At 40.6% G+C, this 15,342-nt stretch overlaps 2 protein-coding genes across 3 annotated transcripts in view; both read right to left on the reverse strand.

Annotated features, from left to right (window-relative positions):
• Window positions 1-571: 571 nt before the first annotated feature.
• caln1 (calneuron 1) overlaps window positions 572-15,342 on the reverse strand; it is a 141,378-nt gene continuing 126,607 nt past the window's right edge. For both annotated transcript variants that reach the window (XM_685807.8, XM_021466346.3), the window contains exon 6: window positions 572-2,947. In XM_685807.8, coding sequence (XP_690899.2) covers window positions 2,820-2,947 — 128 coding nt within the window. In that variant the 3' untranslated portion in view covers window positions 572-2,819. The remainder of the gene's footprint in view (window positions 2,948-15,342) is intronic.
• LOC141377977 (uncharacterized) overlaps window positions 12,281-15,342 on the reverse strand; it is a 146,763-nt gene continuing 143,701 nt past the window's right edge. The window contains exon 3 of the mRNA XM_073924212.1: window positions 12,281-12,614. The gene's annotated coding sequence lies outside the window, so the exon portion shown is untranslated. The remainder of the gene's footprint in view (window positions 12,615-15,342) is intronic.

Below are 15,342 nucleotides of genomic sequence, written 5' to 3' on the forward strand. Positions count from 1 at the left end.
ACGATGCTCAATTGGTACTAAGGGGCCCAAAGTGGGCCAAGAAAATACGAAAATAATATGCCAAGTAAATAATATGTAATACACCACCATCACCATGTCTATATGCCTAAATGCATTGAGTTGCTGCCATGTGGTTGGCTGATTAGAAATTTGCGTTAACAAGCAGTTGGACAGGTGTACCTAATAAAGTTACCGGTGAGTGTACATGATGTCATAAGGGCGTCACACACCGGATGCGCCGCTCAGCTTCGCGACATGGCGCGCACATGACTTTTGAAAATATCGCACACCAGACGTGCACATTCGCATGCTATTTAAAATGAAACTAATCAGATGGCCCTCTGTGGCGCAGCAGAAATATGATCAGGGTCCTGAGTTGTGGCTGGGCACCATGGACAGCCGCCAACAGCCGCCAACTTGCGGCGCCGGTGTGTGTACCCTTATAGAAACCTATGTTTAGAATTCTGAAATGCATGGCGCTGCATAGTGCGACGCTGTGGAACGGCACTTCTGATGTGCGACCAGCTTTAGGCTGCATCCGAAACCGCATACTTCCATACTATATAGTATGCTAAAATCAGTATGCGATAAGTACCCAGATGACTTACTACTTTCAATGAGATTCTGAAGTGCACATCCCATGCACGCTGCTCTATCCCATGAATGGGAGTGAAGCAACGCAATTGACGCAGGTAGGTCATGTGACCATGACAAAATGGCGGATGTAGTATGTCTGAATTCCATTCATACTTCTCACATTCATACTATATTAAACATACTTTTCTAACGGCCAAGTAGTACGTTTAAATTTAAATGCAGTATCTACTTAGTAGTAGGTGGTTTTGGACGCAGCCTTAGTGTTCTTCACTTTTTGGCACTTTTTTGTTTATTAGCAATGAATTCACATGACTTTTCAGGTTTCTTGTGATTGTTTTGATGATTTCTAATTTCTTATTTACCCAATAAAATATTTGAAGTTCGACAACTAGAAAGAAAAGTTATTTTTATTATAGTTCTTCATAATAATGTCACATGTTTTCCTAAATTGTGCAAGTGTTCAATGAATTGCTGTTAAAGAAACTACTTAAATAAGAAACATGATGTCAGCTACATCTTATTTTTGGTCAATGTCTTTTGTTTGATTTTAGATAGTATTACAATTAAAATAACATTTTTAAGAACATTTTAAAGATTACGTTTCTATATATTTTAATATATTTCTGTAGATAACAAACCAGTGTACAATGCTTAATATTTTTTCAATCCTAAGTATTGATAGACATAAATTTTTCATTTATTAATATTTTTATTTTGTTAAAAAAAACTTTAAAATGATACAAAACAAAGAAAACCTTCTACACCACTACATTTACGATTCATAATAAAATACATAATCCTTTACATAATTTGAAATTTATTAAAGTATTTATTAATCGCTAAATATTTTGGTAACACTTAACAATAAGTTTGTATTAGTTAATGTTAGTTCATGCATTTATTAACATGAACATACAATGAACAACACATTTATTACAGTATTTGTTCATGTTAGTTAACATTAGTTAAAGAAAATACTGCTGTTTATTGGTAATTCACGTTAACTCATGGTGCATTAATGTTAACAAGCATGAATTTAGATGTTAAAAATGCATTAGTAAATGTTCATCTGTGATTAATAAATGTTGTACAAGTATTGTTTACTTTTAGTTCATGTTAGTAAATACATTAACTAATGAATCTTATTGTAAAGTGTGATCAGTATCTTTTAAGAGTGAAGTGTGAAATTTATACTGAGTAACAAGACAGAAATACTAATGAAAGTAATATTTTGACAGTTAGATTACATCACTTGGCAGACACATTTCTCCAAATTAACCTGCAAAAAAATATATATATATTATGAAGCATTCTAGGATGTTTTTTATTATTGTTTTTGAGTGATTTTGTTTGAATGTGTTTTTTGTGTAATGATGCTACTGCCCTATGTTAATTGCCCCCAGTGGGATTAATAAAAATGTTCAACTTAATGGAACCAATATATAATATAATATAATATAATATAATATAATATAATATAATGTGCAAAACTTTCCTTTCTGTTGCATTGCTGTGCTCATTTACAAACCATTTCAGAAAAAAAAGCATTAGACATGGGAAGATCGCACAATCAAAGCGCAGAAACACATTCAGAACGATTAAAACTATGAGTCGGGCTCATAGATTTTTTGGAGCAGATGACTGTGGATTTAATTATGGACTACAACGAGCGCCCGTTCCTTCCTTTCTTCCTTCCCTGGCCTCCCACCAACCAAAGAGCCTGAAAAGCACTCTGACAAGAGCAGACATAAATAGTCTCCGGAGTGGATGCTGTAGCTCTCCCTCCACAAAGGTGTAATGAGTTGCCAATTACTTTTGCCTTCCTACATCGACAGCAGGCCCGAACCAAGCAGAAGCTCATCAGCGAATCCCTGCTGGAAAAAAAAGCATGGAGGAGATAGCCACGTCGTCTAAGAGGTGCTTATGAACTCCTGCGTGTTATTGCATTAGGGAACAGAGGTGGCACGAAAAGCAGAAAGTCAGCCCTTTAAAGTCCCTGCCTGAGAGATGAGACCCCGTGTAGAACATGCTGGCTTGGCTGGCCGTACGTTTCCTGTGTCACTTGGTCCGCATGAAAAAAGTAACGAGAGAACAGGAATAAAAAAAGAATAAAAAGCTCCTCTTTTTTCAGTAGTGAGGTGTTTGGTTTTTGTTTGTTAGTTTCCAGAAACTTCATGGACAGACATGCACATGCAGGCTCCGCCCCGCTCACAGTGGTGTCGCTACTCCATGCCGTTGCGCAGCATCTGATTGGCTGCGATGAGCATGACGCTGATGATGAAGGCCATGGCGAAGGCGCATATCAGACTCTTGCGCACACACGTCTGACGGTTCTTCTTTTTGGGATGAACTGCAACACAAAAGCAAAGAGGTTTAACCCTTAATTTGAGTTTAGAGTATATAGTATTTGGCCCTAATCAACTGTTCCCTTTTTTCAAAAATGGCTCTTTTCATTTTATTGAAACAAGATTTTGTGACTTTTCTTCAAAATCTGGACTTCATTTGGTTGTTCTGAAGGTATGTAAAAAAAAAAAAAATTCTGGTATGTAAAAAAGTTTCTGGTATTTGGGGTCAAATTGAAAAATTGGAAAAATAAACTGAAATTAAAATAATTTACTCTTCCTTTCAAACATTTTTGAATTTCTTTCTTCAGTTGAACACAAAAAAAGATATTTCAATCCAGGCTCATTCTGATTGTGTACCCCTATATTTATTTCTGGAGAGCGCCACATACGTCCCAGGAGCTACAACTTTTTGCAGTTTTTGTTTTCGCAAAGCAGCTTAAACCCCGTCATCATGTCTCAAATCCACGCAGTGAGCTACTGGACAAACTGGTAACAGCGGAAAATTTATCCATGTTGAGGTAAGCAATCAGCTTAAAGGGAAGTTGTGAAAAGAAACGCCATCACACCGCCCTGAAGTGTTTGTTTTAAAGATGAAATGCAGCCATACGTTCCTCTGGCTACATAATTCGCAACCTCCAGACATGTATATAGGGCTACATTTTCAGAATTAGAGGTTGAGATATTCTGAAGAATTCTGAAAACCTGTCACCATTGACTTCCATAATATTTGTTTAGTTCAGTTTTCTTCAAAATATGAGAAGAAGAAAGAAACTCATAAAGATTTGGAACCACTTGTGGATAAGTAAATAGTGAGTAAATATTAACTTCTGGGTCAACTTTCCGTTTTAAGCTTGTTTACACCAAAGGTGATGACTATAATGATAACAAATAGCTCAAAAGCGTCCAAACTTTAACAATAAAAATAATAATAATGGCATGGAGAAACACAATGGGCCCTTTCATATATCTGGTGCAGTAAGGCACAAGATGTGTTTGATGCAATTTGTTGTTATTTTTAGACCAGTGAAACCGTAATTTTCGTGTTTTGCGCCATGTTTTTTTAAATAGCAAATCCATTTGCACTACTTTGTGGACTCATGGGTGTTCTGGATTTGTCCACCTGTCGGGTTTTAGACCATATGGGGCATTAGAATAGGAAACTAAATTTTTTTACCACATTTTGTTATTATTCTTCAATTATTTATTTGCTGGAAATGAGAACTGAATTTAGAAATAGTTTTGAAACAAATCTTTGCACTATACCAACTAAATGCAATATGTAGGATAATGGATGACTTTAGTGCAGTGCATACAACACCATTTTACTTATTAGTGAAAGTAAAGGCATGACACAACTGACTCTTAAAGGGAATGTGAGATGAAACTCTGATTGGTATAATGCACGTTGTGCTCAAAACATGTAACTCATTAAGAGAATAAGCACAACCCTGTTAGACCATGTGTCACAGTGCAGACAGTATTTTTCCATCCTTAAAATAGCAAAAGTGGGTTCATACACACCCTTAATGCTTTTGCGCCAAACACTTTAGACTTTGCGCCCTAGATCATTTAAATAGAGCCCTATGGCCTCCAGAACATTTTTTTAGCTGATGAATCAGGATCTACCTTCAATGTGGCAGATAATAACTACTGTACTAGAATTTAAAAATCATTGAGTGAATTTACATGCCAAAATAAGTTGAGAACTAACAAACATCTGATTATTTCAGAAACCATGATTTAGCATTGCATGTAAAGGCATTTATCAGTGTACTGGCAGTTTAATCATGTGCACATGTCTGATTGTGCATGTGAGGTGCTCGCAAAAACTATTTCCTTTCAATAATTATCTGTGAATTTAATCAAGACTAGCATCACCCACCAGTCCTTACAGCGAACATCCATCCAGCTTAAGCAGGCAATATTGAGCGGTGGTAATATTTTGTTCACTCCGACGCTTTTTTTGTCTTAACTGCATCCTGCATACAGTATAATAAGCAACAACACTGTGCAATTGTTCAGATGCTAATATTGTTATCCTAATAGTTGCCATCCTCGGTGCCAACAGGGCTTTATTCCCTGAGAACTTCAGAAAAACAAGCCAGTGATTAGCATATATGCTAATCTGAATGCATTTTCTACTGATGTCTGAATGCGTAGGTGTCAATTTGCATTCCAGCCGACCACCTTTCATCTGTCAATCTGACCCATCTAAATAAAGCAATGTTTCTTGAGCAGCTGCGAAGAGGAGATGAAGGTTCACCTGAGCACATGTGGCTCGTCCGGGGTGACAGTGGGGTCTGGGCTGAGAATAGAGTTAGTTATTAGGTGCTTCTGGAGCACACAGCGAGACAGATTGTGTGCCAGCCTCACCCCATGATATCATTTTCCGCTCCAGTCTTCCTTCCGGCACAGAGCACCAGTCAGCAAGTCCTGCCTCCTGCAGCCAATCTCTGGCCTGGTTATGCTGGGATAATAAGCAGACGTAGGTACTCTTTTGACTGAGTGTGTGTTGCTGAGGAGAACTTTCATTTTTGCCTCACTCCCGCCTTTTCAAATGGCAGAAGATAAAAGTCAAGATAAAATGTCTCACAGTGGGCTCAGCATGTTTTGAACTTTAAAAAGTCTCAGCACTGCAGCACATTTGTAAAAAGAAGTGTTTTGCATCTGCACTGTTGTGTACTTCAAATGCAGAATTATTAGTGTATTTATAAAACTGTACTTACAGACATTATTTATTCAAATGGCCAATTAGTATGAATAAAGTATGAGATTTTTATGTTTAATCGAAAGTTAAAATTTAAAGTATATTAACCATTAGTAGTATGTTTTAGTTATATTTTATACAGTACACTAATTGTGAGGCACTGATTATAAAACCAAAGCAAATATGAAGGTATTTGAATATATTTTGTATAATTTAAAGTTTACATACTTGTACATAAGCACTAATTTAAAACCCCATTATTGTAAGGCCCAATCTCAATTCTATTTTTGTACCCCTTCCACTTGGCTCTTGAAACAGAGTGTGAAGGGCTTTAAGATTTACCCCTAAGAAATGGGACAGCACTACAGCTCCAGCACACGTCAACATGTCATCAAGATCTCTTGCTTCATATGAGATCAACGATCGTGACAGCTAGTTATTCCAGTTGCATTATTTTTTGGTATTTATCTTCTGGAAATCACAGAAGGAAAAGATATGAAAGATATAAAAATAAGATCGTAACTGTACTGTACTGTACTGTGTATTTACAATGTGGCCATATTTATCTAACTTTATGTAAACACACTAAACAACATTAACATTATACCAGAAACTGTAAAAAGGCCCAGCCACTAGACTTTTCTGACAGAGTATTGTAGCGTCATCGAGTGTCAGAATGTTGTGGGACAGCTGCACAGGAATTATGATTATGGATTATAGATTAGAAATAGTTTTTATTTTAGCTGTTTTCATTTTTTTTTAAGCATTGACAGTAAAATATGAACGTGGTTATGAATGTAATAATACATAAGCTTGTTTGTTGTAAAAATAAGTAACAATGTCAAAAAATACTCATTTGTGCATCTCTTTACTTCCGTGTGCAGCCATGCTGCTGTTTTCGGCGGTGTATTCTGGGAAATTTTCTTACCCTATGGTTTGAGTGTGGGCCTGAAAAATCTGTTTCAAGGGGTGTCTAGCCCTTCCCCTTAGCCCTACTCCTTCATGCTAAAGAGCATTGGGACACCCCTACCCCTTTATGTGAACGTGCAAAACGAGGTGTAGAGGGGTAAGGGGAAGGGCTAAGGAATAGAATTGGGATTAGGCCTAAATATGCGTTCACTGATAAATTAGTGATTAGAAATCACATTATTTTAGTTTAATGCATTAGGCATTTATTCTTTTAATTTTTTTATTTTCTTTTAATTAATTAGAAATATATATATATATATATATATATATATATATATATATATATATATATATATATATATATATATATATATATATATATATATATATATATATATATATGTGTGTGTGTAGTTATGCTTAATACTATTTTAACTATAAAACATTTCCATTAAACCATAGTTAACATGAATTTTAAAGTTTTGTACTTTAAGTCTGTCATTTGTGCTTCACTATTGCTAAATTTACTCTGTTTACACTGTCATGTTGGCACAGAAGTCCTTCGGAAGTGTAGGCCTTGTTTATAGCTTATACTGAAAACAGAAGTAAACAGGTTTGAAATGTTTTGTTCTTGACTTCTTTCAACCACTTTTAGAAGTAGTTAAAAATGCATTTTTGTGCAATTTTAAAATTTCTCCAATAGATTTAATTACATCCACAACAAATTTGGTCAGTTTAATCTAAAGGCTTTTGCGATGTTAAATTCGTTGAAAAAATCTTTAGTATCTGATTTGTCCCAAAACTGGCCTGTATACAGTGCTCAGCATATATAATTACACCCCTCACAAATCTATCTTTTAAATTATTGTTTTGATAGGAATTACAATATTAGATTTGTGCATATACATTAGATTAGATTAGTCAGGACTAAAGCCAAATCTGGAGCTTATCTAACAAAATAACTTATCACTGGCCCAAAAACTAGTGCATCCAAATGTATATGTTAGAGAAAATATGACAAATTTAAAAAAAGAGGAAAAATCAAAAGAAGCAAAAAAAAAAAAAAAAAAAAAAAGTAAGAAAGAAAAATTTAGTTGAAAATTTGTAGGTTGTACTTTTTTCAATATTTTGCTTGATTTAAATTTTATTATCTTTCTATGTCTAAATATGTTTAGTCACTAAAATGTTATTTTATATATATGTTTAATGAATCTGTTTTGTTTAAATGCACCGAAATGCATTGCCTAAATTTACTGAGAAATGGATACAATTATTCATTTTCAAAATGGGGTGTACTCAATTATGCTGAGCAATATACTGCATGTCTACATACTAATATTTGGCTACATTCATAGCAAAATCTGCAGGTTAACACCTGCTGGCTACAGAACTTGTGGCACATATATATTCCTCCTATTTTTATCTGCAGAAATGCATATAGTGTTCACTGCTTTCCTAATGGGTTGCAGTGGCCCCATGTGCAAGTGCCCTTTTAGTGCTGCTTGCAGCTTTAATTTGGTTTCCATGCAGCATTACAATTTTAGTATAATATAATGTAATTTTGATCAGCCATAGAGAAGCTGCATAAAGATTAGGCTGTGTGTTAGATTGCCAAATGCTAAATCTGTTAGTCTTGTTAATCTTAACTGACTGTTTCCAGTACGCATCGTGTATTGTAGCTGTTGTGCAACAGAAACTGTAGTGTCTACTTGTGTCTCTGGACACATTAACATAGCCGCAGCGTGTGGTCTGTTGACAACACTAAAGCTCGGCCCAGGTGCTATCATAAATGATTCATGAAGACACGGAGGGCTCAACATAAGGTGTGGATGAGTGTTTTTTTAGCGCTGTGGACATCTGTTACTGCTGGTAGAACAGAGACTAACACTCTTGGCATATAGGATCTGCTTGACCCCAATGGTAAAAGTGTGCTAGGATGGATCATACACCAACATACTAAAACATTTAAACACTGAAATAACTCACTATGCCCACTAAGTAACTTCTGGGCATACATTAGAAAATTGAATGCAATTTGCCGAACTTGATCTTTCAACTACAACACAACAATGCATGATGAAAAACAACAGTTGCATTTACCTGTACCACAACAATCAGAGTAGTTTACATTCAGACTCACTGAAAAAAAAACATTTAAAGATGACTCCTTAGATTTACAACTTTTTTTTTTTTAAGTTAAGTGGTTGTAAACAATTCATTTGGGCTGAATTTAAACAAACAAATTGAGTAGAACATTACTAAATTTAATTTGTTCATTTAAAATCAGTCTATATAAATTGTTGACATAATTTTTTCAGTGCTGTAAGCAGTGGTTTAAACCATTTGTAATCCATTGAACAAGTCCTATAAATGATGTCACACAAGAACAATGATCTTAGGCTCTGTTTTAATGATCTAAGTACAAAGTCTAAAGTGGATAGTTCACCGAGTGCTATCCACTTTTGCAATTTTACTCTGTGAGCCAGGCGCATGGTTTAAAAGGGTTACACTTATTCTCTTAAGGAGTTATGGGTAATTTGGGCATAACATGCATTAAACCAGTAAAACCAGAATCTCATGTTCAAGTTTCTCATTAATTCTTCTGACGGTTTGTTTATTTGCAACAGTTTGCACATTCTGAATGTTTTATTAGGGAAAACAGACCTTTTAGATCACTCAAAGCATCAAACAGGCTTCATTTAAAAACAAATTTTCTTAAGTTTCACATGATAATTATGAGTTTGTCTCAATGCGAAGCAGCATATGCAAGAGCGAGCTCTGCTGACCCTATAGATGTGGTGATGACACCCACTCGTGCTGTATCTGCAGATGAGCTACCCACACAAAACCCAAACCAGCATCTCGAATTCACCAAATAAGCCTCTAAAAATGGCACCTCATGTCAATTGGCTGTGAATGTCACATTTTGTAAAAGAGCATCAAAGGAATAGTTCACCCGAAAATCATTTGCTCTTAATTTACTTACCCTCGGGCCATCTAAAATGAATATCCATTGCTCCTGATGATACACTGAGGTCTTATGAAGTGAAATGATCGGTCTTCATTAGATCTCAGTGCATCTTAAGGAGCCCAGGGCACCTACGCATTCGTACAAACACTGTTTTTAAAATTAGCTGCCTATGTTTGGCTGATTATAATGATTCAGATGCTATACTATCTTATTAGATATTCCATGTGTTTTACATCATCTTCATATATCATAATTTACAATACAGAGGAGATCAAAATATTTCCTAATTTTCAAGGTAACTCACTTTCCACATTCAAAATTTCTCACACAGTTTTAGGATGGTGAGCTGTTCTACAGTGACTGAAACCCTCCAACAGTTGTTCAAATGAAGGCTAAATAGAGACCCTTTTCGTCATAGCAAGAGAAGTCACCCATTCTGAGAGCTCTATTTTGACGGTCCATGCGCAAAGCGGAAAGCGCAGGGCGCAAACGCTTTCAGGGCGTGTCAGAATTCACTTTTGCTATTTTAAGGACGGGAAAATCTACTTTGCGACGTGGTGCATGGTCTAAATGGGTTGAGTTTATTTTCTTAATGAGTTATAGGTGTGTTTTGAAAATAAACCAATCAGAGTCTCATCTCCAATTCCCTTTAAGAGCCAGTTGCTTCGCACCATAAGCACATTTGCTATTTACATTACGTAAAGTAAGTGTAAGAGGAAAAACTGAGCATTTCACTAGCAAGAAAACAGTTAAAACAGAGCATCTACAGCGTGAGAATGAGAGATAAGACATCTCATAATTCACTTTTACTTTCGCCCTATCATGGATAGGGAAACCTTGTATGCACAGACATCAATTAGCCTATAAATAATTAATTTCGCTTGTTAAGCGCAAAGATTTGTTTCAAAACTATTTCTAAATTTTGTTCTAATTTCCAGCAAATGAATAAATGAACAATAATAACGAAGTGTGGTCAAAAACCTGAGTTCAATCCTAATATACATGCTATGCCCCATATGGTCTAAAACCTGACAGGTGTACAAATCTAAGCTTGTTTTTAATTAAACAAATATAAATATGGATATAATAAATAATACTGCTAATAATAATAACATTATACAAAAGCAAACTGAATGAACTGAAAAAGCCTCCCGAGATGAAAAAGGATTCAAGGCAGTGGTTTTTAAATTGATGTAGGCTAGAAAATAATATGTTTTGTAATATTTTAATCCTTTATATTTATATCCTTTATATATCCTTATTATATCCTATATATATCCTTAATATTTTAATTCTTTTTCATATGTAAAGATATTTGGGTATTGCTCTACATCTTGTGTGTATTAAGCAGTGTGTAAGCGAGGCACACTCTGCACTGGACTTTAGACTAGCTTTGTTCTGGTCTAAAGAAGAGACTATTACAGTTTCTCAAAATAGCAACGCATCAAAACACGCCTGCTTTTTGAGACCAGAAAGCCTATGAGCGCACATATGAGCTCAAATGCAATTGCTATTTAAACAGCTTGGCGCAAAATGTCAAAACGACTCTTGCGGCGAACTGAAACTAGCAAATAACAATTGCGTCGCGCCTTGCGCCACATTGCGACGGGTGTATGATAGGGCCCTGAATCTATATCTAATTTCTAGAATATTGCCTTTTTACAAGTTCAGTTACTCATTCAAGCCACCTCAAAATGTTGGCCATCCACAAAAAGACAAATGCAAAAGTGCACAACTACAATGCTAAGAATCTAAATGGTAAATAAGTATAACACTCCTGCAGAAATTGATCATTAGTTCAGTGTCAAACTAGGTGAAGATCTGTTCATCAAACAGTGTCTGAACATTGAAGAGAATTTGGACTGAAAGCCATGCCTTTTAAAATGCTACATGACAAAGTGCTTGTAAAAGTTAATCAAAAGCTTCTTCAACATTCATAAACAAAGGTTGGAGCCAGCTCCAAGACCTGACCTCAAATTGGACTGTACAAACCTCCTAAAAGTTTCATTTATTTGATGTCTTGTACACGACACAGAATAACGTTCGAGGTTACAGAAGTAACCCTTCGTTCCCCGAGGAGGGGAACGGAAGTGCCATAGAGTGGATTGATTGAATCCACGAAATGGGAGGATTCGGTTCAGAAGCCGCTTGTCTGAAAGAGTATTGAACGGGCCAATGAATGCAATGAATTGGCAGCGTAAGCTTGCACAGGTGTACTTCATTGCCAATTATCCCAGCATATAAGCACACCTGGAGCGAGCAGACGCCATCCTTTTAAGCTGAAGAGACTTTCAAACAGCTAAGGGACAGTCATTATGGCGACGGAGTATGGCACTTCCGTTCCCCTCCTCGGGTAACGAAGGGTTACTTCTGTAACCTCGAACGTTCCCCTTCGGTTGGGGAACTTCAGTGCCATAGAGTGGATTGATTGAATCCACGAAATGGGAGAAGTATGGAAAGCGCCATAATGACTGCACCTTACCAACGCCCCCGATGAGGGGATTGTCAAGCAAGCGTGACGCACCCACATCATGGGAGGCTCGGTCCTCCAACGTGTCCCTGGCCCTAATTTATCCTACTTCAACAGAAGTTTTACGGATTTAGATATATTTTTGGGAAGTCGTGAGCATCTAGATAATTCTAGGAAAATACGACAGTACGTTGGGAAGCGTGCAATCCCGATAGGGAGGACGCTGCGGAGGCCATCCGTTACCCAAGGGGGGATAGATGGCAGAATTTACATATGAACTAGCCCTAAAAAGGGGGAGTACGCATAGCAAAAGAGTGGTTAGCGGGGAGGGAAGACACGGGTCCGCCCAGGGGGGGGGGCTTAACCGTGGCGGAATAAGCATATGGGATCGCCTAGTGGGGATCACGCATAGCAGGCACCTTTACCCAAAACGCGGGCTGACCAGCGGGCAGACCTACAACGTAGTGGGCCAGCAAGTGACTCCTCCGCTGAGTCAGTGCTGGGGGCCACGGAGGAATCTGCAGGGCTCACCTGACGGGGAACTTTACTGACAGATAAAAAGGCGCACGTATCTCCGTGTTAGGGAAAATGGCGCAGCAAGCGTGTTTCAACACCCTACTGATTTCTTTCCTCAATCAACAAGGGTTACCTAATACCCTTGAGGAAACCGGCTCCACTCGCAGATTGTAAAACCTTGCAAATGTGTTGGGTGTCACCCAGCCCGCAGCTCTACAGATGTCTGTTAGAGGGGCGCCGCGTGCGCTCGCTCGAGAGGATGCGAAGCTCCGAGTGGAGTGCGCACGCGCTCTCGGGGGACGCGGCTCATCTCGGCTCTGATAGTGAAAGAAAGGCATCCACAATCTAGTGGGAACTTATTTCGGTACGGCACTTCCCTGCTGCCGACCGCTATAACAGACGAAGAGCTGCTCAGATGATCTAAACTCTGAGTGCGGTCCGGATAATACGCAAAACGCGAACTGGACAATAAAGAAGGGCTGGGTCTGCCTCCTCCGAGGGCAGCGCTTGCAGGCTCACTACCTCGTATTAAAACGGAGTGGTAGGAACCTTGGGCACATATCGCGGGCGGGGTCTCAGGACGTGAGAGAAAGCCAGCCCAATTACAGGCACGAGTCACTGACCGAAAAATGCCTCCGGGTCCCCGACCCTCTAATCGATATCAACGCGACCAGCAGAGCTGTCTTCAGGGACAGAAAGATACTGAGTCGAGGTTGAAGGGATCTGACGCGGCTTGTGTAGCGAGGGCGAGATCCTAAGAGGGCATGAGAGGGGGCGGGGTGGATTAATTCGCTTAGCGCCCCTGAGGAACCGGATGATGAGGTTATGCGTTCCCACGGTGCTGCCAGCCACCGCGTTATGAGAGCGGAGATGGCAGCCACGTAACCTTGAGTGTGGAGGGCGACAGCCTGCTCTCCAACTTCTCTCGGCGTAAAGAAAGCACAACGCTGATCTGGCAAATTACGGGGGTCTTCTCAGCGAGAGACACACCATTCAGTGAATAGACTCCACGTCAGGGCATAGGCGCGCTCGGGGAGGGGGCTCTAGCCCGAGTGACGGTATTAGCCACTGCAATCGGAGGTTACCTAAGTCTTCCTCGCGTCTAAAAATCTCCAAAGATCGGCGAGGGTGCCAGGTGGTGCCCTGTCCCTGAGAGAGTAGGTGCTCTCTCGAAGGGACTGCCAGGGGAGGGCTATCGCGAGGGAGAGCTCTGACATCCAGGTCCGGTTGAGCCAGAGGGGCGCAACCAGCAACCTGTTCCTCGTCCTCCCTGACCTTGCACAGTAACTGCGCGAGCAGGCTCACTGGGGGAAACGCGTATTTGCGCATGCCCCGAGGCCAGCTGTAAGCCAGTGCATCCGTGCCGAGAGCACTCGGTCAGGGAAAGAACAACTGGCAATGAGCGATCTCGGGGGAAGCAACAGATCGATCTGGGCTTCCCCGAATCGCGCACATATCAGCTGAACAGACTCGGGGTGGAGTCTCCATTCTCCAGGACGCAAGGCTGCCGTGAGAGCGCATCGGCTGCACGGTTGAGCTTGCCTGAATATGAATGGCGTGCAGCGATTTCAGCCACGGATGACTCCAGAGGAGCAGACGGCGGGCGAGCTGAGACATGCGGCGAGAGCGCATACCCACCATACGGCTGATATACGCCACCGCCGCCGTACTGTCCGTCCTGACCAGCACGTGTTGCCGAAAAAAACGGTGGAGAGCGAGGAACACTGCCAACAGCTCCAGGCGATATGCCAATGCAACTGGGTACCTTTCCACAGGTCCGCAGCCGCATGCCCGCAACGCACAGCCCCCCAGCCCGTGTTGGAAGCGTCTGCTGAAACGACAACAAGACTGGCCGCCTGTTCTAGAGACACCCAGGCCTGTAGGAACGAGGGGTCGCTCCAAGGGCTGAGAGCGCGGCGACACAGCGCAGTAAAAGAGACTCGGTGTGCGCGCGCGTGCCATGCGCGTCTGGGGACTCGATCGTGAAGCCAGTGCTGAAGTGGTCTCATATAGAATAATCCGAGCGGCATGAAGCGGCTGCGGATGCCATATGCCCCAGGAGCCTCTGAAATAGTTTCAGTGGGACCACTATTTTACTGTCGAGCTCTCTCAGACAGTACAGCATCAGCTGAGCGCGCTCTCCGGAGAGGCGCTCTGCCATGGTGACCGAGTCCAGCTCCAGCCCGAGAGAAGAGATCCTCTGCACGGGGGCGAGTTTGCTCTTTTCTCGGTTGACCTGAAACCCCCACAGGTGGAAGTGCCAGAGCACTTTGTCTCTGTGCATAATCAATTGCTCCGAGAGAGGGCAAAAATCAGCCAGTCGTAAAGAAATCGAGTATGCAGATGCCCGCGAGCCGAAGGGGCGCTGAGGCACCCTCCGCGGGCTTGGTGAGGACCCGCGGAGACAGAGAGAGCCCGAAGGGGAGGGCTTTGTATTGCCAAGCTCGACCTTCAAACGCAAACCGCAGAAACTGACGGTGGCGAGGAAGAGTGGAGACATGGAAATACGCGTCCATCAGGTCTAATGCTGCAGACCAACCCAGAGGACGAACGCACTGGAGGATGCGCTTCTGCGTGAGCATTCTGAACGGCAGCTTGTGCAGGCAGCGGTTCAAAACGCGCAGATCTAGGATTGGCCGTGACCCACCGCTCTTTTTGGGCACGATGAAGTGTGGGCTGTAAAACCCGCTCTCCATCTCGGCTGGAGGGAGCGGCTCGATTGCATCCTTCGCCAGGAGGACAGCAATCTCCTCTCGCAAGACAGGGGCGGACAGGGGGCTGACCCTGGTGAATACACACCCGCGACTTGGGGGGCCGTTTCGCGAAC

Source organism: Danio rerio, chromosome 15 (assembly GCF_049306965.1).
Source record: "Danio rerio strain Tuebingen ecotype United States chromosome 15, GRCz12tu, whole genome shotgun sequence".
Taxonomy (NCBI): Eukaryota; Metazoa; Chordata; class Actinopteri; order Cypriniformes; family Danionidae; genus Danio; species Danio rerio.